The sequence below is a fragment of the Meriones unguiculatus genome, chromosome 4 (genome assembly GCF_030254825.1).
Source record: "Meriones unguiculatus strain TT.TT164.6M chromosome 4, Bangor_MerUng_6.1, whole genome shotgun sequence".
NCBI classification, from domain to species: domain Eukaryota; kingdom Metazoa; phylum Chordata; class Mammalia; order Rodentia; family Muridae; genus Meriones; species Meriones unguiculatus.
This window is the reverse complement of record NC_083352.1, coordinates 15,149,029-15,172,887: the sequence shown is the minus strand read 5'-3', so window position 1 is coordinate 15,172,887 and position 23,859 is coordinate 15,149,029. Positions and strand designations below refer to the sequence as shown.

Below are 23,859 nucleotides of genomic sequence, written 5' to 3'. Positions count from 1 at the left end.
TGACAGCGGCCCTCAGCTTCCCAAGTGCTGAGCTGTTTAGCACAGCCCCTCAGGTTGGGGCCACCATAACACTGTTTTCATTGCTACTTCACAGCTGCCATTTTGCTGCTGCTCGGAACTGTAAATATCTGTTTTCTGATGGTCTTGGGTAACTCCGTGAAAGGGGCATTTAACCCCAAAGGGGTGTCGACCCACAGATTGAGAACCACTGAGCTACAGGAACATGAGCAAGAAGTAGACATTCAAAAAAAAACATGGTAAAGTTTTGGATTTTTTTCTCAAATATGTAAATATGTAGATGAGATTCCCCCCCCCCACCTATCAGAGAATGACATAAAGGATTAAAGAACTACTTAAAAACAACAACAAAAAAAACAGACAATGGCAACTCTAGTGTAGCCCAGTCCATCACTAATGCTTTACAGGGTCTATGCATCCAGTTAAACTTCCAGTATTTTACTGAAAACATACACATGCTTATAATAGCTCTTAAATGTTCTAGCTCAACAAAAATGCATTTTAAATTCACTTTAACAGCTGTCATGTTGAGACTCAATTCAGAGTCTCCAATTACTATACAGCACTCCAGGAAATATTAGTCATAATTAACATATTGTCAAAAATCTAATGGTTTTCTAATCGTCTAAGCCTTAAAAATTAAACATAAATAACAACAATATTCCTGACATTTCTACCATTAAAACAAACTGAAATTCTAGTGTGAATACTGGTGTGCATGCATGTTTATATGAGCATGTCTGTACAAGTTTACACACATATATGTGCATGTACACATGAAGACAAGAGGACAGCCTTGGCTATTCTTCCCAAGGAATGACACTTTCCTCTTTTTCTGTGAATGTGTGTCTGTGTACTATATGCTTGCCATGCCTGAGGAGACCAGAAGAGGGTGCTGGAGCCTTTAGAATGGAGTTACAGATGGCTGTGAGCTGCCATGAATACCATGGGAACTGACCTTCTGCAAAAGCAGCAAGTGCTCTTAATCACTGAGATCTCTCCAGCCCCTCTACCTTATTTTACGAGGCACGGTCACTCTCTGACTGCATACTCAGCAAGGCCAGCCAGTTAGCTTGAGGGGCTCCTCCATCTCCACCTCCCCAAGCACTAGAATTACAACTGTGACACTGTGACAGCTTCTTAAAAGGAGTTCCAGGGATCAAACAAGGTTCTCTAGTTTGAATATTTTGAACAACTTAGCATTAATCTCCCTGGTCCTCTACTAAGGACATTTTGTTGGCAAGGTATCATAATATATTTACAAATATTCATAAAACCCATAAAGAAAACAGAACATACCCTTACACTGGTCTCCAATTCTCTTTCTTGGCCTAGGGGCTCTTCGTTCTCTCCTTCACCAGCCTCCTCCTCTTCTTCCTCTGAGACAACAGAGTTGGAGACTATGACTGGAGTCCAGCGTAAGCACTCCGGATCCACATCCACAGGTCGAAGATTTAACTGAAGCTTTGCCATGTGATCCTGGATAAGTTTCTCCCGGCGGATAATCACAAATCTACAACCAGAGAAAAGTTTATAGCAATCAACAATGTACAACATATATGATAATGAACAGGGCAACACAATCCAGCAAAGACCTCAAAAATGGGAGCATCAAAAATAGCTGCTTAGAAAAGATAAAACAACTCTGTCAGTGCATGAGCGAGGTGAGAAAAATAAGCGGGGCATACTCCACATAATGACAGGCTCTCATCCTAGTCCGTTACTACTCACACCTCACCAATGCACACTTTTCCCTGCTCACCTGAGCTCCTTTTTCTAGTCATGTATTCAGCTCAAGTGGTTTTTTTCCTCATGACCTTTTCCTGACCACTTTAAAGAAAAATAAATTCTGTCTTTCCATTCAATATTTATTTCACTTAGTGCCATTTATATAGGCAGTTAATGAAGTAAACTGAACATATTTTACTTAATGACATGATTTTTTTAAAGCTGTTATTTCACATTAGCAGGGAGGAAGCTTCCTCAAAGATAAACAATTCAGCAGCTTAGGTACAAACCTTATAGACTAGAAACACTCTGTGTGTTGTCATCAGACCTGAGCAGCACAGACACCATTTCAGTGAATTACATCAGGCACCTGTGCCATCACCTTTCCCTTAACCACTCATTCACCTTATCGACTTGATCACTTTCTGAAAGTCTACAGAGGGTGTGACACTCACTGGTCACTTCGAAAGTCCAGCATTCGCAGGTGGTGGAGGGTAGATGTAATGTCTTGAGGGCAGACCCCAGTCAACTTGCTTAACTTCTTAATGCTGATCTGTTTATCATTTTGGTGATACAGGCACTCCAATATTACACTTTTCCAATAAGCCATGTAGGAAAGACGACCTAGATCTGACAACGGTTTCTCAGGAGAGCCTGCTTGGCCTTCACGCTTTGATAACAAATAACCTAAAGAAACCCAAATTACAAATGTGTCAGAGACCTTAAAAATAAATGATGTTTCTTTACATGACCAATCCAAGAACTATCACCAATGTTTTCAAAGGCAAATTCCTTCAAAAATGTAGACTAAGCTTGTAAAACTCCTTCAAAACAATTTGCAGGGAAGATTATATGTTTATATATTGAACACTAGGCTAAAAATATTTTCCTACAGTCAATGTGTCACCTTGTTAAAATATTCAAACTGCTAAAAACAAAATAAATGTTTCTAACCAACAAACCGCTGATTAAAGAACAATGTTTTTTAATTTCCATGCACTACCAGAGGGGACAGAAAAAAAAAAAAAATCTTTGTTTATTTTTGGACCACTAGAGGGCAACTGCTGTATGTGACCCCAGGACAGAAGGAAGCCTTGATATGAGGGTTTTTCTTAGTCTTATTGTAACCTGTTAAGGCCACAGTTTCTGTCGTTGTTGTTTTTGTTTGTTTTGATTGTTTGTTTTTTGAAGGGAAACAAAGAAGGGGGGGAACTGGAAAGAGTGGAGAAGGAGAAACCGCAGCTGAGGTGTAATGCATGAGAAAAGAACAAAAGAAAGAGAAGGAGGAGGGGAAGGAGGGGAGGAGAGGTTTGTTGTCCCTTCTCAATGCCACTACCTGGGAAAATGAGTGTGTCATGGGAGCAGGCTATGACAGTACTTTCCTCTAGCTTAGCTTTCAAGAACTGGAAATAAAGAGAAGGGGCAAAGATTTTCAGAGAAAAATCACTGAAAATACAAACAGTAGAAAAGAAATAGTTTTTGTCTTTAAGGAATATGTAAAATCAGTCTAAGAATGGTAATCTGGAAAAAGACAGTACACTGGAAAAAGGTTAAAACATTGTCATCATAGTTATTTACATGCCTCAAAAACACTAATTAACATAAGCACACCATTTCCTTAACCTTGTTTGTTTTTTTATTTTGAGATAAGGTCTTTCTTGTACAGCCAGGCATGGAATTGGGGCTCAGACGCCTACGTGCCGTAACTAGAGGTATGCAACAAGCATGCCCAACTCCACATATGAAAAAATTAGTCAGTATGGTCTTAAGCCAAGTAAAACAAGCTTAAATGGCTCAGATGAGAATTAGTTTCTCAGGACTAGAATCAAAACCCTTAGCTTTGGCCAGACATGGTAGCACATGCCTTTAAATCCAGTATTTGAGAGCCAGAGGCAGGCAGATCTTTAATGAGTTCCAGACCAGCCTGGGATTCATAGTGAAAATCCAACAAATAAAAAAAAATTTATATAAAAAAAAATAACCTTAGTCTGATTCATTCTTTCTGCATGGCCTCTTTTCAATATTTTCTAAGATAACCATTTTAAAACAGAATACAGGTTTCACTATTACCTCTTGAGAACTATTAGCTTTCACTTTTTAACTCAGATGAAGTTATTTCCTATAACTTTATTTTTTAGGGCACTTAAAGCTGTACTTTTCAACTGTAACTAAACTCACACATTACTCAGATAATGGACAGTGAAAACGGGCAACGCTGTACTTCTTTATGAACACTCACTATGTAGTTACGCAGCGTTCCGTACACTGCTTTAAATCAGGGTTACTGAATATAACTAAGCCCTACTTGAAATCAACGTTGCACATTAAAGACTTTCAGTACTGATCATATGTAAAAAATGTATCAAACAAATCTTTTTACATTTACATATGTATGTGTACGTAGACGTGTGCACGTACCACAGCTCACATGTGGAGACCAGAGGGTGGTTCTCTTCTTCCACCATGTGAGTTACCAAGATCAAGCTCAAGTCATCTGGCTTGGCACCAAGTGCCTTTACCCACTGAGCCATCTTGCTGGGCCCCATAAAACTGTATTTGATATTAGATATTAAAAAATATTTTGTGCTAAGCCAAAAGAAAAAAGACTGTACAGGGTCTTAAAGTCTAGGAGGTGCACTCAACAGCATGACAAGAAATGAAGAGACAGCTCAGTGGGTAAAGATGTCTGCTGCCAAGCTGACAACCTGAGTTCACTGTCCAGGACATGCAGATGGAAGGGAAAACTGATTCCTGCAAGTTGTTCTCCAAGTTCCACAGGCATATTGTGAGACACAATAATTTTTCTTTTAAAGAGAGAAACAAAGAAATACAAGAAGCCTACAAATCTTTAGAGATACACATCTAAAAGTTCCACAGGAGAAAACAATAAGAAAATATGTTAATACAATCCTTACTGAAATCGATGAGAAACCTGCCGTAGCCCTTACGTTGGTATTGGGGAAGAATCATTATACAGGAGACATTGTATTTCTGTTGGCAGTGCTTTTCCTGGTGGAGAAAACAGACGCCAAGTTTTAGAACAATAGGCTGGTAACGCTAAATCATTAATAAACAATCATTATCAGCCCAAAGCACTCCTGTCCTTTGGGAAAACAATGCACATCACAAAAAGGCCACTGGGAGGACAATGCTTATCACTACCACAGATGCAAAGCAACCATACTAGGAAGGTAATAACATAAAACAGAATGATTCCACCCAAAACTACCTGCCACTAAAACCAAAGTACTGATGCCCAAGGCCAGCAAAGGAACCTAAGCTCACAGTGGTCAGCAGCCCCACGGCAGGGCAGCATTCTAGGCAGCTCCTGCACTGCTACAAAGGACAGCTTACCATGGACTTTATTACCTAACTATACACAAAATACTCCTAAATGTGGGCACAAAGACATTCTCATGGAATAGCTGACGAATTTTCAATCTTATTTACAAGGAAAGTAGCCCAAAAGATCTCTTATAAAGCTAGGACTTTCCAGTAATCTGTTTTGTACACTTAAAACTTTTACCACAGACTTGTTTTTGAGTACATCTGTAATACTGTTTGACTAGGAACGCTATTTTCATGCCTAAAAACCCAGTTAGAGTGGTTCTGTTGATAAAGAACTCAGAGGTAATGCTGGTGTTTACTTCACAGGTTCTAGCTGCCATCGTCATGGGACTGAAGGTTGTGTTAAAGCTTTTCCTCCTGAGTATTACCATAGTTCTTTCTCCTAGGAGAATAGTCTGTTGAATGTTACTAGGCATCTTCTAGCACTTGCTAAGTTTTTTGAATATTCCTTCTATTTCCTTCCTGAAAAAGCTAAAAGGTACCCACAAGGTTTTACATACTGCTATATCCCTTCCTGAGAACCAGCAGAGATGTCCAGATTTCTATGAATTCAAACATTTTAAAGTGGCATACTTACTTTAGAAAAGTAGCCAACAAGGTGGCAGCCCTTGACATCATTCTGCGTTAGAACATAGAAAAGAAATGGCTCCACGTCATAATAGAGTGTTTTGTGGTCAAGAAACAGCTTTGCCAAGAGACACAGATTTTGACAATAAATGGTACTCACGTTCCCATCAACCTAAAGAAAACAAACAAACAAAACAAAAAAATGGTTAGTACAATGTCCTCTGGTTCTGGAAGCACACATATCAGCTGTAAGCACCACTAGTCTACCCTTAGTCTACCCTAGAAAAAGTTGTAGGTGATCAGAACACACAGACTAAAGGCTATCCTCTGAAATGGCAGTATGACAGTACTTGCTGTTCTAAGATGACTAAATAAGACCCTAAATGTCAACAAAGCATCAACATGTAAAGAAGGAGGTGAGAGCTGAGATTTGAAATGGCATGTTTGCTTTCCTAAGAAAAATAACTAATTTCAGGGATACTTCATTTGACAAACTTCATTTTCAAAAGTATTTAATAGAAGATCCACAATTGACTTAGGTAAAATACGATGAGGCTGATATCCCCGAAGCAGCCTGACAAGGTACTGTCTGCTCCCATGGTCAGGCACAGCCCCAGACAAAAGTAAAGAGTGTTATTTACTCAGGAGTGCCAAGCAGTGTAAGCACCTGGCAAGGCAGAGTCAAGGAGGCTAAGATCAGGAGCCACGCTCTGTCCATCCTCACATCCCTGTGCCTTGAGCTGTGTCTTTTATGAAAATGCTGATAGATCCCCACATGAGCTCTCCAAAGATACAGCCACACTAACTGCACTCCTAGGTGCATACCTTACTATGACATCTCACAGAACACACACCTACTACTGGAAAGGCCAAAAAGCAATCTGCTGTTGAATACGCTCAAACAACACTGTATAGTGCACCTGACACATCTGGCTGATGAACTAAATGGTTCATCCAGCAAGAGAGACTGAAGAGATCCAGATCATCTGAATATCTATCATTACATTAATTAACAGGACCCAACATACAAGAACTCAGTATCTGGCACTCAAACCATACAACTGTGCTTCGAGAAGTTAAAGACCCTATTAATAATAACACAGAATCACAGACGTGGTATAACTTATGTCATAGCTATATCATCCTGTTAGGATTTACTAGTGATACTAAACACACTTCCAATGAGATTTTTTTTTTTTTTTTAATAATAGAAGCACTTTATTACTGTTGTTTTGTTTTGCTTTTATTCTCCTGAGAGTGTAGCTCAGGTTGGCCTGGAACTCACTGTGTAGCCCAGGCTGGCCTCAAATTCATGGCAATCCTCCTGCCTTGGCCTTCTGAGATTATAGGCATAAGCCAATATCCCTGATTTATAAATCCTTTCTAAATGCTCTATTTCAGACTCTGAGATCTATTTTTATCACATCCTAGCATAATGTAAAAAACAGGCTGGCATTTTGTCAAGTAAAATCTTAAAATTTTTAATTAGCAGTATTTTTCCCTTTTAGTGATACATAACATAGTAAAATATATTATGGCTGATGTGTTGAGTCAATGAAACTAGAGGAAATTATTGTAAGTTCAAGCTTAGAGACTTGGTACCATCTGGACTGACTTAACTCTGCTTCTCACATCCATGAACTATCTGACTTGGAAGTGGGTAAACAACAGATGTGGCACAGAGAGCACTGGTTTGGAAATGGTCAGAAGACAGGCACTAGACAGCTACCTTACCTCAAAGACAGAAACATTATTCTTTCGGTAAATCTCATTGGCAGGAGGATGGAACCAACCACATTTCTTCATGTGCTGCTGTAGAATAGTTCTACTTTTCATATATTTTAGACAGAACTCACAAAGATACAATTTAGGCAGCCTGCAAATGATAATTAAAATAGGGCTTTATATTTTATAGATCTTCAAATTTTCATGACTCTTAACTTCTTTTGTGTCTTGTTACCACCCATGTTAAAGAGTGGAAAGAACAGGGCTGGCGAAATGACTCAGTGGGTAAAGGCACCTGCTGCTAAGCCTGATGATCTGAATTTGACTCCCCAGACAGACACGGTGGAAGGAGAGAAATGACTCCCACAGGTTGTCCTCTGACTTCTATGTGTGCCACCCCCAAAATAAAAATAATTAACTAAAAAAAATTGGTAAGAATGTAGCATTGTTTCTACAAAAGGAGGGGGGAAACACCTCAGAATTTAGATAGTAGCCACCAACTAGATAGCAGCTGGAGGGCAAATGTGAGAATCTCCAATAAGTAGAATAAAGCTATAGATTTGTGATCCCTTCCTCATTTATTTCTTCACTCATGCCTTGATTTCAGGAAATAAGCTCTTGGATACTTACCAGATGTCAGGCTCTGTGCTAGAGACCTGTAAGTGTATATGTAGTGCTGGGCAAAATGGACAGGGTGTGTATGTTGTAAAAACCTACTTTGTAAGTGCTTTTGAGTATGAAATCACTGAACACATTTGGGGAAGTTAGGCCATACTGCACACCATATCCTTTCTGCCCTAAAGTTCTGTCTCCGTGTTTCCCTGGTTCAAACAACAACAAAACAAATAACATTGTATGAAACTTTGTTAGATAAAAAGTTCATTATTTTGGGTAGGGCATGGTGGTGTTTGTCTTTAATCCAAGCATTCCAGAGGCAGAGCTAGGCAGATCTCTGTGAGTTCAAGGCCAGCAAAGGCTACACAGTGAGACCCTGTCTAAAAAACAAAAACATTATCCTTGGCTGGTGAGAAAGCAGCTGTGCAATCCTGATGAGCTGAGACAATCTCTGGGGCCCACAAAAGGTAGGATGCTGGGGGGAAGGGTGTTGGATATTTAGCTCAGCGGTACAGCACTCACAAGTGCAAGGCAGCCCTGGGTTATGTTCCTCGGTTTAAAAATAAAAATAAAAAGACAAAAGCCAGGTGTGGTGGTGCACACCTTTAATCCCAATACTTGGGAGGCAGAGGCAGGTGGATCTCTGAGTTCTAGGCCAGCTGAAGCTACACAGCAAGACCCTGTTTCAACCAAACCAAAACAAACCAACTAAACAAAAAAGAAAGACAGAAAAATAAAAATCAGAAAAAAAAGATGGAAAACCAAACAAGAACAAAGAACAAGCTAACAAATCAGGATGTGGTTCCTTGCATTAGTAATTGGTAGTCCCAGCATTCCTTGGCAAGATGGAAGAATTTGGGTCAGTTAACCTGTAGTACACAGCCAGCAGCAGAAACAAGAGACCCTGATTCAATAAGGTGGAAGGAAAAACCAAAAAGTTGTCTCCTGGTCTCCACATTTGTGCCACGGCATGCATATACATGTACACACACACACACACACACACACACACACACACACAAATGATCCCCTCTTAAATTTATTTAAAGAGGCCAAGCAGGAACATCACAAATTAGTAAAACTGTCTATAAAATAGAAAGTGAAAAGTAATGAAGGGCCAGAGATGCCGTATCAAATATTTCTCAAATTAAAGGTGAAGATATAAGCCAAGTTACAGGTGCTACATGTAGTATGGTTCAGCAGTCAAAGGGTATGGCTATGTGTTTCAGACAGAAGTGGGCTCACATCCCATCTCAGCCACATATAAACTCTAGTCCTAAATATGCTTGCTGGACTCAGGTCTGCAAAAGAGGATAGAAATTTTCACCTCACCAAGCTAGTCCAGAAATCCTTAGTTTGTTATCAAGCTCAACAGGTGAATTTCCCATGCTGTAATTTATAGCAGTAATTTTTACTTTCTTTTCTTCTGTTTTACCTCATTATTTAATAGCCAAGATTGTGTTTGGTTTTTTTCGTCAATAACTGAGATTATGCAAATCTAGTACTAGCTGTAATCTTATATAGTCTATGTCTCAAGGCCGGACAGGAAGAGAATCAAAAGGCAGTAGAATTTCTTAAGCTACTTTCTTACATGGGAATCAGCCTTACTGAGAGCTCTAAACGAAAAGAGGGTATTAATGAGCTAATTAACGAGTAGCTCTAGTGAGGCTACCCCAGAATGTCAGTTTCTATACCTGGGCTCATCCATGCTATATGGTATTGCATCACTAGTGTGGTTTCACTTTGGCTTACCTGTTTGTGTGAACCAAGGAAAGGGTACCTAACACACTAGGTATATATAAACACTTGGATTTTATGCAGCATTCCTTAAAGCACAATCCTGCCCTCCCTCTACTCCCCAATGTTTTCTTTCAGGGTCCTTTCTTTTTTGTTTGCTACAAATTTTTTGCATGCTCTGGGACTTGGAATTTGTTTTAAAAGTGTTTAATAAGAAATTAATCTAGAAGTAATTTCATATAAAACAGTAAGTAGAGTCCTCCAAAATTAAGAATAGAGGTTTATTATGTGAAAGATATTCTCTCTGGGGTGTATAGAGGGCTCAAGAGTGACAGTGCTTGCCATGCAAGCAACAGGACCCACATAGATGTCTGCTGGGACGAGGAGCCACCCGTTACTTCAGAGACAGGGGCTCCCTGAGCAAAATGGCTAGTGAAGCCAGCTATGTATGTGGGCTGGGTTTCATGAAGAAGTCCTGTCTCAAAAGAGTTAGGTAAAGAATCATACAGAGAGATTCCCTACATCAAACTTGACCCTCTGCATGCATGTGCACACAGGTACATATGTGCCCAGGCACACATGGGAACATGCATACACAAAGACATATATACCACAAACATATTAAAAAGAAAAAAACTAAGATCTCTAAGCATTTTACTCAACTCAAAAAGAACTCAGAAGTAAATCCACCAAACTCAACTGAGTAGATATATTTAGTTTTCAAAAATGTAACTGTAAGAATGAAAACAAGACAGAAAACAAACTCTGTAATTCCTAAAGACACTATTACATTGCTGGATATTTCTCATGGAGAACTAAAAGGATTACAACGAGTAAGGAAATACACAAAAAAATGTTTAAAATATTGCTGTAAGGAAGGTGCCTATCCTGTTTCTTTCTGCCTTACGATTCTCACTATACTTTTTGGCTATTTTCTGCTGGCAATAAATACTCCTTCACTGAACCAGTCCCTCTCACAAACGGTTCTAATAACAATTTTATCACAACACATGGCAATAATTTCATGAATACTTTCAATGTCTTACAAGACAAAAGTCCATGGCTGTCCTTCATCATTCCTGGCAAGTGCGAAGGCTGGCTCTCTACAGCCACTCCTCCTTGAGTAGAAGGATCAAGGTCGTGTGGTTTCAATTTATCTGCATTGCAACCTCTGAACAGCTGACAGATTAATACTTTTGATATAGATATCTTATAAAGAACTTGCTTTAAAATGATGGCAACAGGGACCGATGAGATGGCTCAGCAGGTAAAATAATCTTGAGTTTACTGCCTAGGGTCCACATGATGGAAGGAGAGAACTGATTCCCATGGTTTGTCCATTAATATAAATGTGCTATGGCACACATACAAATGTAATAAAATTATTTTAACAATAATAACTAACTTAAAACATCATGGAAAAGTTTAGCCTCTTTTTTTTGGAATCATTCAAGAGCATAGCCATTCAAAACTCCAAAGGAATAATCACTAGGTAGCAGGGAATAGTAGGAGCTGATGTAGTTCTTGCCTTCCTTTCACACGGTCACATAATACATACATATATAAAAAGATCATAGATGTATATAATTTAATCTTTTCTTATAAATCAGCTTAACTGTTTTTATTCATGATACTACCTTAAAGATAACATCACAGTGCATTTGGTTTCCAGTTTTAAACAACAGTTTTGGACCAGTATCAGACAGGGTCATCTAACTAGAATGAAGCAGCTGTTAAAGCACACTGCTATTATGGTTATTTGAAAGCTCTCTAAATGTAAAAAGATGAACTAGATGAAACAACACCAGGTGCCTTCTAGTTTTGAAGTCTTACGAGATCAAAATATACCTTGAGTATTCTTGAGGATATGGAGAGGAATACCAGGTGTGGATTTCATACTTCCCAAACTCAATGACAGAGGGACAGCGGACTTGCGGGTCAGGGGGCCCAGTTACTCCGACTTTCTGTGAAATCAATAAAAACATTACACAAGTTAACTAAATTAAGAACACTGACATAAAACAACAATGATTAATAATATTGGCACCCTGCATTCTAAATGCTGTCCTTCAGGACCAGCAAAAGAGCAATGAGGAGCCAAGAGCAAGCTAACAAATCTTGAAGTGAGCTCTACATTTAAAGAGTGGCACCATAAAGAAAAGGCCAGCAGACCTCTTAAACCATATGGAGTTATAGTATTACTGATTTTCTGTTTAGAGACAGGACATTTTCCTCAACTAAGCTTACTCTTTTAACAACTTTTATTAAAAGAAACTACTGGGTTAAAAGGGAAGGATGCTGAATACTCTGTGAACTTGCAACAAAGCAAATAACCTAGACTATCATATAAGCACACAGAAAAGAATAATTTTCTGACTTGGGAAAGTAAATAGTTAAGAACAATATAAGAAGAATATGACAAAGCAAGTACCAAAAAGGTCTTCAATTTGCACCATGTGATATTTTCTTCATTGTGTACAGTTTGAACAAAACCCCACTATTTCACACAGGCCAATCTTTTCTACTGTCTATTAATGGGAATGGTCTCGCTGTTCCCCTTACTCCTGTAATAATAATCTAAAGTGCACTGTCAAGAAAGTGGTGCTTGTAGCCTTGACAACTTGCTTGTTTTCTATACCAGACGTTCAAATACAAGTTGCTTCTAAAAGTCAGGTCTAAAATATTAAATTGAAAGGCAGTTTAATTTACTCTGCATAAAACCTAGCAACAAATTCATATGCATGTGTATGTGTTCATCATGGACATTTTATAAAATATCAACTCACCTAAGAAAATGACAGAATTACAATTGAGGCTGACCAGTTATTAGATTTTACCAGGTGCTATCTTCATAAAAAAAAAAAATCAAAAATTTCCTTCAACATTATGCTTTTAAAACCACTGAGATATTAAAAGCCTCCTTTTTGGAATCCATAGATACATGTACAACAAAACTAAACAAGAAATAAGGAGTCATAGTCACAGGTTTGATTGAAATTAGTAAGAAAGAACCCTCTTCACCACATCTGATTTGACAATCCCCTCCTTTCCTTTTCCTAATTCCCTTTCCTCAAAGGCCAAGGGACTTATCTCAGGTTTCACAGTGGAATAGAGCCAACTGAGACCAAGCTCTTCCTGAATCACCTTAAAACAAAAGATGATTATCTTCTGGATAAAATGCACCATTCCAGGACTCCTCCAACAGTAAAACAGGACAAAAACACACTGAAAAGGATTTTAAAAGACTGTTCTTTAAACTGCATTCTAGATTCTAAGTACTGTAATTTATAACTAGGATCTTTTCATCTGTCTTTGCAGCTCACATCAAGAGTAGTAGTACAGAAAAACAGAACAATGAACACTAGAACCCAAACCTCCCTCCCTGAGGCCTGGACTAACTAGAACTCTAAAAGCTAAAGCGTGCACCTGCTGCGCGGCAGCCTGCAATGGGAGAGGCTGCCCATCGGCTACCCGGTGTTCCTCCAGTCGGATACCCGATGAGAACGTGGACATCCAGTTCCAGTATAGCTGCTTGCACATCACCACAGCTGAGAGCCAGCCCCTCTGCCACACACACCCTCTCCTCTGGCGCAGTGCAATGCTCTGGCACATGCGCTCATGCACATATGTACTTCACCCCCACCCCCAATTCCCCTGTGCAGCCTTCAGAGGAAGGATTTTCCACTCACTCAGGTTTAGAGTCAACAAGGCTCTCCATAAGGAAACAGCTACACACGCACTCACTCATTCACTTGCATCTTGCCCCATCAACTACTGAATTACTAAAAGGTCATCTTAAAAAAAAAATCTCTGAGCCTTTTGCCTCCATCTTCTGTGTTCTGAGATTACAGGTGTGTAGCATCCCGCCTGATTTTGTGGTGTGTGTGTGTGTGTGTGTGTGTGTGTGTGTGTGTGTATGTGTGTGTTACAGGGGACCAAACCCTAGATTTTGTGCATTCTAGATAAACACGCTTACCAACTGAGGTAAGCATTCAGCCTAAGAAAAAACAATCCTCAATGCAAGTATGAGCTTGCTATTTCATTTGAGGGCTTCCCAAAACAGTTAAAGATAAAAACCACAATCCTCAACTTCTGGCCTGGCTCCAGTCTCAGTTTGTGTGACCCTTATTGATTGTCATACTAAATTTAGTTCCTCAACTTTATTTTTCCTGACCCTGACATTTCTTAGGCAATTTCCTTATGTCACTCCTCTTACAGCTGCCTGCCTTACTGACTTTCTCTTTACTCTTTCAGATCATTATTTTTAAAACATGTTCCCTTTCTACATATCTTCTGAACACAGCCACAGAAGCCTAGATCAGGAAGTCCTAATAAATTTCTCATTGCATTTCTTTCTACTATCAATTTGTATTTTGTGTTTATGATTATTTGCCATTCATGTCACTTATGAAAGTGAAAGTTCCTGAGTCTGTATCTTTACCTGTATGTTCAGTACAAAGCCAGACATACATACTCTTAAAAAAAAAAAAAATTAGTCTCATGGAAAAAGATCATTATACAAGAATTTCTGTTCATTTCCATGTCACATGCTACAGTGTCTATCTTTTTATGTCCTTCAAGCAAGATACAAGCTTATTAATCACTGCGGGTAACCCTGTCTTAGGGTCTCTGCCAGTCTCACTTTACTTAGTTGCTGTGTGCTGTGCAAATGGTTAACCTGGGATACCAACCTGACAGGCTCTGGAATCATCTTGGAAATAACACACCTCTGAGTATGTCTGTCTGGGCATTTCCAGAGAAGTTTAACTGAAGGGGGAGGAGCCCACACTCAGACTGGGCAAGACCTCCCAAAAGATGGCCTAGACAGAAGGAAGCCAGAGAAAAAAAGCAGTGTTGCCTTTCTTCCTAAACATGAGGCTTATCAAGGTGCTGGTTGCTACAGTCCTCCCCTGGCAGTGGACTCCAGATTCTTCAGCTTTCCAATGTGAACTGACTATGAGGCAACTAGGAATCTTCTAGACCTTCAATACCAGCCTGGGACTGCTGAAGCATTAAAATTCACAGACTAAACAGCTACCAGCCTGCACATGACCACTGCTGGACTATCCAATCCCTACTGTGTGAGCTAATCTACTCAATCCCTTCGCACTCAAGCACACGCTCTCAAAGGTGCTCTCTTCCTCTCCCGGGCTGTTCTTCTGTAGAACTTTACCTACTGCCCCGGGAGACACACAGACTACAGCCATATCACTATTATCTACTGTACTGGGAGCTCAGCAGCTACTCCAACTCTCTCTAGCCATCTTTTTCTTCATGTGCCTATTAATTCTGTTCTCACCCTATTTCTCCCAGCAGAAACTTTCATCCATTAAACAAAGCCTTACTTCAGACTAAGCACACATTTCCTAGGAGTAAATAAAGACCAACTGTCTGTTCTTACAGCACTTAAATCCTAGAAATGAGCATATTTAAGCCAGGTACAGTAGTGCAAGTCTTTTACCTCAGCACTCAGAAGGCTGAGGCAGGCTTTGGATTCAAGGAGAGCCTGGTCTATACAGTAAGCTCCAAGCCAGCCAAGGCTACATGGTGAGACCCTATCTCAAAATAAAAAGCAAAGTCAAGTAAATTCAAGAGACGATGAGCACTATATAGAAAAAAGCAAGCAGGACAGGGGTAGTCAGTGATACAATGGCTAAGAGTGTTATACCTAGTGTGAGTTGCGGGACAGCCTTTCTGAAAGCACTGACCTAGAGCAAGTAAACAAGTGACTCAGCTCGGCATGTGGACCTCAGACATAAGGAGCCTCAAGTGCTATGGTCAGACTACATTTGACAAGTGAGGACAGAGGGTGCCTGGGTCTGGACAGCACTGGGCAAGGGGGAAGGAAAGCAGCCAAAGACCACACAAGACCACCTAAACCTGTACAGATTTTGGTTTTTTAAAAATTCTAAGTAAGGCTAAGAGACACTGAAGGTTTTCTAAGAAGAAAAGTGGCACAATCCATGTTAGGTCACAAAATTACTGTGTAAAGAACGGTCTAGAGACCGAGGCAAGGCACCAAGGAAAAAGTGAAGGCCGGAGGCTCAGTCTAGAGACTATGGTAATACCCACACCAAATGACAGTGACTTTGAAGCAACAACCTTAGTCATATCCTGGAGACATTCTGAATCTTCTAGTGGCTCTAATGTTGAGTAGAGGTAAGAATGTAAAAGAACTAAGATGGGTACCTGTTTGTCTATACAAATATATAGACAGGATTAATGTTATGGTTTGAATCTTAAATTGTTTCACCACAGCTACAGGTTAAAAGGCGTGGCTGCCAGCTTATGACACAACTGGGAGATCAAAGAACTCTTAACACACAAAGCTTAGAAGCAGTAGGTTGGGCACACCTTTGAAGGGATTACTGGACCCATGTTCCTGCCATTCTCTGTCTTCTTCCTGACCTCCAGGTGACATCCTTTCACCATGATGTACTTCCTACTCTCTCTTAACCTAAAGTTTTTATTCACACAACAAAAAACCATGAAATGTTCAAAATACATCTTTTCTCCAAGAACTGGAGAATTAGCTCAGCACCTGAGAGCACTTGTTTTTGCAGAGGACTTGGGTTTGATTCCCAGCCCCCACATACTGGTTCACAACTGTCTGTAACTCCAGTTCCAGGAAACAACATATGGTATTTTTACTTATACATATAAAAATAATAAGAGTAAATTACAATTTTACTTAGTACAATAAGAAAATATACATAATGTGTTCCTTTAATACTGGTCATCACCACAGTGTATTTCTTGGCAAAACATAAGCAAGTTGCAGTTTGAAAGGAACTCTGTAACAACGAGAGATACACATCTGCATAAACCACATCTATCTCAGGATAAGTGGCCCCTCTTGTTCTACCACCATACAAGAGTTCTGTTTGCTACGCTTTAGCTCCTTGACTGTGTAGCCTGAATATGCAAACTTACCTGCAGTGCTTGTTCTTGGATATCACGAAATAATTCCATATCTCTCTCTGTCATGATTTCCTGGCTCCCAAAAAGCCGCTCCTCATTTTCTTGTTTGCTATCCCAGCCATCCTGATTGTCTACACATAAAGAAAGGACTCACATGTTATTTGTACTGTCTTCAATTTAATATGAGCTTTCAGTCTGAAGACCTTATATTACTTTGTACTACCCAAAAAAAAAAAAAAAAGGACAGCATTAAACTGATCCAGAAACTTTACTCAAATATTAAGAATCTGTCCTTCTGGTAAAAATCCCAAATTGTTTTAAATCTTCCTAAAAATATGACATAACCAAATTTAAATTCATTAAAAGATTAATTTCAAAAGACAGAACAAGAAAAGGGTTTAAAGAATAGAAAATTCATTTTGAAAGTGTGACTACTGACACTTTTAGCATGAATTCAATGTGCCAATAATCACCACACAGACTTCAAAAGAGCTACCTTAACTGATACCAGGAAATACTAACTCCCTTCACATTCTGGGTGCCCTGTTAAAGCACAAACTCCACAAACCTGAGGACCACAGATGATAATCCTCTGGGTAAGTATGAAAAATTATGATAATCATCCACTAAATGATGGCTCTTCCTCAACTGGGCAAAATAATTAGTGAAGGGAGTATGGGGATTATGCAGATCATTATCCTTTGCATTTGAAGATGACACTGCTGGTGACCTCCTCTTTGAGTATGGCTGAAAAGACCAATCAGTGACAGTTCTTTTCAAATTGACTGCATATACTGGCTCTGTTATTCATTTAGTACAAGAAGAAAAAGAAGACAAAAACTCAAGGATGACAACATTCTCAAACTGAAAAGACAGTACAATCTAATGTAACCAAGTAGTTTTAATGCCCCCTAGTGCACAGCACAGATGGATGCAGGCACAGACTTAGTCTAGTATCGCATACTGTGACACTGTATAAAAGGATGCACAAATTGTTTCTTAATATTTACAATGCATAGAGAAAATCATAGATCCCATAAAGCCAATGCATCAATCATTAAAGCTTAGTTAGTTCTCTACATATTTTTATACATTTGCTAGAGCAGCTTTTATTTCTAAGTTTCCAGGAAGTTTTTCTACTAATCCATTCCCAAGTGCAAATTTTAGAAGTCCTTTTGTAAGTCTAACATAAAATGGACTACACCCTTCCTGGATAACAAGCTCACCCATTATCTAACATGGAATGTCTTGAATGAAAACAGAAACTGACTGCCACTCTGGTGAAAGCCAAGCCAGCAAGTCACAACAGGGTCAGAGAGAGGGATGAGTATCTCCTCTCCTGCACCAATCAGCCAGTCGCATATTCAGAAATGAAGAAGCAGGTAATATAACCACTTGTTCATGGAATACTTGAGACAGGAAACCAAAACTAAGAATTCTCTTGCAGCCAGGCAGTGGTGGCACATGCCTTTAACCCCACCAGTTGGGAGGCAGAGGCAGGCACATCTCTTATGAGTTTGAGGCCAACCTGGTCTATAGAGTGAGTTCCAGGACAGCCAGGCCTATACAGAGAAACCTTGTCTCGAGAACAAAACAAAACAAAATTCTCTTGCAGTAGTTAGGAGCTTGAAAAAAATAAACTATTGGAGAGAGAGGAGGCTGTGCTCAGAATGTATTGTGTAAGAGAAGAATAAATTTAAAAATAATGTTAAAAAACTGTATTCATAAGTTTGTTGTTTTATATAATAAATTTAACTCTTATGAAGTAAAAAATAAATAAATGAAACAAAACAACAACAGCAACAAAAACTTTTCCCTTTAGTAAGAACCTAGAACTTTGGTCCCCATAATCCAGTTCTTTTCAAATTTCCTCAACTATGACATGGCTATTTTTTCTAAACTCCAGCCTCACACAGAGACTATTTAAAGCTTTAAATACCTGGGCAGCTGATCAAATTCCTCTGATGTGAACTATCTACCATACTAGTGAGCCCTTTCAACGGTTATTTCCCATTTTGAAAAGTTGAAAGTCAATCTAAACATAGGCTATCGGCTGGAGCGATACAGGAATCCCCGTCCCTCTTTGCTTAGTATGTGAAAACTTACCAATACACTTCTCAAGATCTAAAGTAGAAAACCATGCATACCATCCTGCATATATTTTGGTCTTTTCTGTATACTTAAACGAACAGCAGATTAACCATGTCTGCTCTAATTTCCTTGCAGAAATAAAGCAAAAACCACAGGGCTTCAGGAGTTACACTCTGCAGCTTCGCCCCTGGCTCAAACTCCTGCTGCAGCATCACCTGATTGTGTAGTGCTACACGGACATTCTTAGATGCCCAAAGTTTGCTTCCACACACTCCACTACATATCCCAGGCTGATCTCAAACCTGTGGTCCTCCTGTGGTCCAGACTCTCCAGTGCTACAATTACAGGTCTGTGCCACTGGGCTTGTCCCTAATTTTTACTGTCAAGTGTAAACTACTCTCTACAACAAGTGTTAACACAAATAATATACTTTTGGAATACTCTGTTTCTCATCTCGGTTCAAACTTTTACCTGCGGGCCAATCTGAAGTGCTTGATTTCCTGTTGCCCTTTTTCCTGACTCTGTATTGCTCAGAGTAGTCTACCACCTCCCCTCGGGCCTTCCGCCCGTCAGGAGAAGGGGTGAAGAATTTGGTAAGGCCATCAATGAGCCCTTTGGTTTTCTTGTTGAACTTCAAGGGGACATTGCTATCTCTGCAGAAGTCCAAGCCATCTATCCGCTCTAAATATCCTTCTTCTGATGATGATGCAGATTGGCTGGAGACAGTGATTTTACGTTTCCGACCCCTTCCAGGACCAGTTCGAACTTTGCTAAAGGGACCTTTTGATCTAAAGAATCAAACAGGAAAAATATTATTTAACTATTAAAAAAAACATTATAAGCTACATATTTAATATAAAACATATAAAACCACCTATGCTCTATTTTTCAAATAGTATTTATATGAAACTTTAGCACTCAGAAAGCAGAGGCAGGTAGATCTCTGTGGTGAGTTCAGGCAAGTCTGGTCTATATAGCAGATTCCAGGGCAGTTGGAACTGCACACTGAGGCCCTGCCAAAAAGAATGGAGCAAAAGAAAGAGACAGAAAAGATGAAACAAAGGAAAGGAGAAAGAGTCAGAGGGAAAGAAAGAGCGAGGGAGAAAGGGAGGGAAGAAGAAGAAGGAAAGAAGGTAGGAAGGCAGGCAGGAAGGCAGGAAGACAGGCAGGCAGGCAGGAAGGCAGGAAGGAAGGAAGGAACGAAGGAATGAAGGAAGGAAGGAACGAAGGAAGGAGGGAGGGAGAGGAAAAAAATTATAAACTATAAACAGTGATATTATCTTAGAACCATCTATTTCCAGGAAAGCTAGCTTACAGTGGGAAGAACCCTAAAGTTAAAGTTAAAATGCATGTTCATACTGTTTGTTACTAGTCATATACTTAAGACAAACCCCATCTCTAAGCCACACTGTGATTCTCGGGCACATGAGTTAGGTCTATCAACAACTAGCTCTCTAGGTCATAAAGCCGTCTAATTCAGTGATGACTGTACCAAAGAGTTACACTTTTACCTTACAGGCTTACTTTCTGGAGAGCAGAAATCAAAAGATCATTTTAGAAGGCAAATTAGAGCTTCATTTAAGATGGGAAACAGACTAGAATGCTGGTTCTGTACAAGTCAGGTTAGAATGCTTATCTATTTCTGTTATATCACCTCTAGATGGTATTAAGTGTAGAAAAGGTACATAAATTTCTTAAAACTAAAAATAGGTTTACAGATTTAAAACATTTTTATATGACCAAAGGTGAATTGCTACTGAACCTTGTCCCACCACCTCCAGAAACAGCCTTGTTTCCAAGTCTATAATTTGTCTTTTTTTTTTTTTATAACAGATGAAAACATACCCCTTTATTTCAGGAGAACACAAAAATGGGACTCAGTTATCAACTCAGTAAGACCTTGCCTAGTGACCTGCTTGTGTCTATTGATAAGCAACTAAGCCTGCATCCGAAAGACTCACATAATTCTTGTTTCCCTTTGCTGTTTGCACACAAGCAGCAACATAAGGTTAAACATCACAGTTTGGTGCCTGACTTAGGTTTTAATCCCAGTTCAACACTCAATATATAACTTTACACAAATTACTTTCTCTGTGCTTTAACTTCCACTTTTGAAAATTAAAAGTAACAACAGCACCTACACGTCACTAGGGTTCTGGGATTGCATGACTGAACATAAAACGCACTTAGAGTAGTCATACCTGACACTTTATTAAGGGCTCGGTAAAATTCAGCATGTGATACTCAAATGCCAGTTAGAACAATGGGCTCTTTCTCATAACGAAACACGTGGCTCCTACACTACACACAAGGCCCTATTCTTTTCTCCCCTCACCTTGCCATAAGTACAACTTACACCGTGTTTTGGTTCTTTAACCTGTTTTTTGGACGTCCTATTGGATTAGCATAGCGCCGTTTTATCTGTGCTGCCTTCTTTTGTAGAAGTTTTCGTCCTTTTTTCCTAGGTCGACATATCTGACATATCCACATGCCTGTAAAAGAATAAAATTCTATACAGAAGTGTAGCTACAAATACACTGAAAGGTTTCAGATAGTCCAGCCCCTCAAGGTTGAGAATTAATGTGACAATCTAGTGAAATGCTTCTGTGGAAGAAAAAAAAGACATGAATAAATACACAAATAAACATCTACAAACAGCTAAAAGAAATTCATATATAACCATGAAGCTTGTGAATGGACAGGAGCCACTGATTCTCGGTCAAAAATTTCTGTTCTAGTCGGGTGTGGTAGTGCACGCCTTTAATTCCAGAATAGGCAGATAGACTCTGAGTTCTAGGACAACCAAAGCTACATAATAGAGAGACTGTGTCTCAAAAAACAATACAAAACAACAACAACAAAAATCTGCTCTATAAGTAGGACCAGATATTAGCACCTAATTACGAGCCTATAATAAAAAGCCAGTTTTCTTAAAATACTGGTTGACTGCAGGACAAGAAGGGGAAAAAAACCCAAAATAGTTTCAAAGATCTTCTAATGTTACACTCATAAACAGATGTCAAAAGGACTTGGCAGCCAACTTCAAGGTATTCCCAATGGAAAATGATTAAAGCAATGAAAGATCATCCATAGAACAAAATAAATTCATGTTTTGCTACTGATTTAAGTATTTAATAAATAAATGTTAAGAAATGAATAGTTATTTAAGTTGCAATTTCAATTAGACAGTTTAGAAAGAATGGTGGACTAGACAGATAATGCTGTATTTCCCACTCTGAGCTGCAAAGGCAAAAAAAAGATTGACAGTTGCTAGTGAGTGAACAAAAGGGAAAACCTGTCAGGTTTCTTTATGACTGTAGTTAAGTAATCAAATTAACATTACTAGTAGTAATAAGGCATATCACCACTATTTGTCGTGATACACTGGGAAGCCCAGCACATCATCTTACTGTCAAATTTATAAACTTGATCTAATCATAAATGGACGGGTTTTCTGTGAAATAACAGACTAGTACTCTCCTAGTATGTCAAAGTCAGGAAAAAACAAAGTCTGAGTAATTATCACAGGAGAAAGACAAAGTAGTATGACACTAATTGTGAGATCCCAAATGGATCTTGAGAATGAGGCCTTTGATTATGGTTAATCATATCAACACTGGGGGGCGCTGAAGAGGTGGCTCAGAGATTAAGAGCACTACTGCTGTCCTTCCAAAGGTCCTAAATTAACTCCCAGCCATGACATGGTGGCTCACAACCATCTAGAATGAGATCTGGTGCCCTCTTCTGGCCTGTAGGCACACATGCAGGCAGATTACTGTATAAATAATAAGTCTTTTAAAAAAAATCATATCAAACACCGACTTTCTGGATTCTTTGTCTTACAGTTTTGTAAAACAATACCATTGGGGGGGGTAATAAGGAGGCTATGCTCTACAATTTTGCCAACTTTTTGAAAGTCTGAAATAAATTCAGTCTTTCCTGTCTTAAGCTATTATAAAACCCCTCTTGTAGTTAAATGTACAGGAAAAAACTCATGAGAAAATCTTATCTTGAAAGATTCTCAGAGAGCCTCATGTCTCAACTTGAATTAGATGCAAAGGAGAGGCATATACTCATACATATATATATATATTAATATATATACTCATGTGTTTAGGGTATTTTAAAAGGTGACAACAGGATGTCATAGAGTGACTGAAGGCAGACCTATAAGTGCTGTGAACTATGGCTGAGTCCCTCTCCACCTCTGGGAAGACAGTACCAAATACACTATAGGTGTTCCACTATAGGTGGTATTCCACAGGTGTTATTTATACTTAGGGAACATACAGATCTAACTCAAGAGTTGAAATAGAATCTGTGGAAATGGAAAAAGGAAAAATAGGGGTGCCACCAGAACTGAAATATTCTGAAATATTCACAACCCACTAGGTTATTTTTCCAGAACTTTTTTCTTTCCAAATGTTAAATGTGGTCATGAAAACTTAGCCAGACTGGCAAGCCTTGAACTTATTATCCCCATTTCTCTGAATCCTCAAAAGTTGGGATTGTAGGTTTATGCCACTAGACATAGCCTGATATTCTCTTTTAAAGAAATTATAAACAGATGACCAAATGGTACTCCACGGAAATCTAACCAAAGGGCAATTATATCCCAACCAACATCTTTCAAGGAACAAGTGCCAAAGGAACCTAATAGCATTAATTAATAGCATTAATAGCTGTATCTTATTATTTAAATACTTATTGGTCACACATTATTTGATTAATTTTAAGTTTTGAATAAATCATATTTGAGTCTAGTACCCTGAAACATTCTGAGTAGTGTTACAACCAACATATCCTAATATAATTTTATTCCCTCATTTTAAAAAATAGATTTCAAAATGCTACATGAGCCAAGTATTTTAGCCTCTAGCTAGAGACTAGTAAATAATTTAAACATAAACCATTTCATCCTTCATAAACACTGCAATGTTGAAAGTAAGTGAAAACAAGTACAAAACATGTTAAGTAGCCTTGACAAAAAGTATATCCTACTTTTAAGATGTCAGCTATCTTTTTATTTATACAATCTAAATGAAAATCAATTAATTTTTCATCTTAACAGAAGAAAAAGTGTGATTCCATCAACATCCCTTTCTCAGC

At 38.9% G+C, this 23,859-nt stretch overlaps 1 protein-coding gene across 1 annotated transcript in view; it reads right to left on the bottom strand.

The window, feature by feature from the left end:
• Kat6a (lysine acetyltransferase 6A) overlaps positions 1–23,859 on the bottom strand; it is an 81,257-nt gene that overhangs the window by 11,017 nt on the left and 46,381 nt on the right. The window contains exons 7-15 of the mRNA XM_021634820.2: positions 21,107–21,242; positions 19,222–19,538; positions 16,672–16,790; positions 11,587–11,702; positions 7,396–7,537; positions 5,672–5,833; positions 4,662–4,755; positions 2,202–2,433; positions 1,318–1,531 (exon numbers count right to left, since the gene is read on the bottom strand). Coding sequence (XP_021490495.1) covers positions 1,318–1,531; positions 2,202–2,433; positions 4,662–4,755; positions 5,672–5,833; positions 7,396–7,537; positions 11,587–11,702; positions 16,672–16,790; positions 19,222–19,538; positions 21,107–21,242 — 1,532 coding nt within the window. The remainder of the gene's footprint in view (positions 1–1,317; positions 1,532–2,201; positions 2,434–4,661; positions 4,756–5,671; positions 5,834–7,395; positions 7,538–11,586; positions 11,703–16,671; positions 16,791–19,221; positions 19,539–21,106; positions 21,243–23,859) is intronic.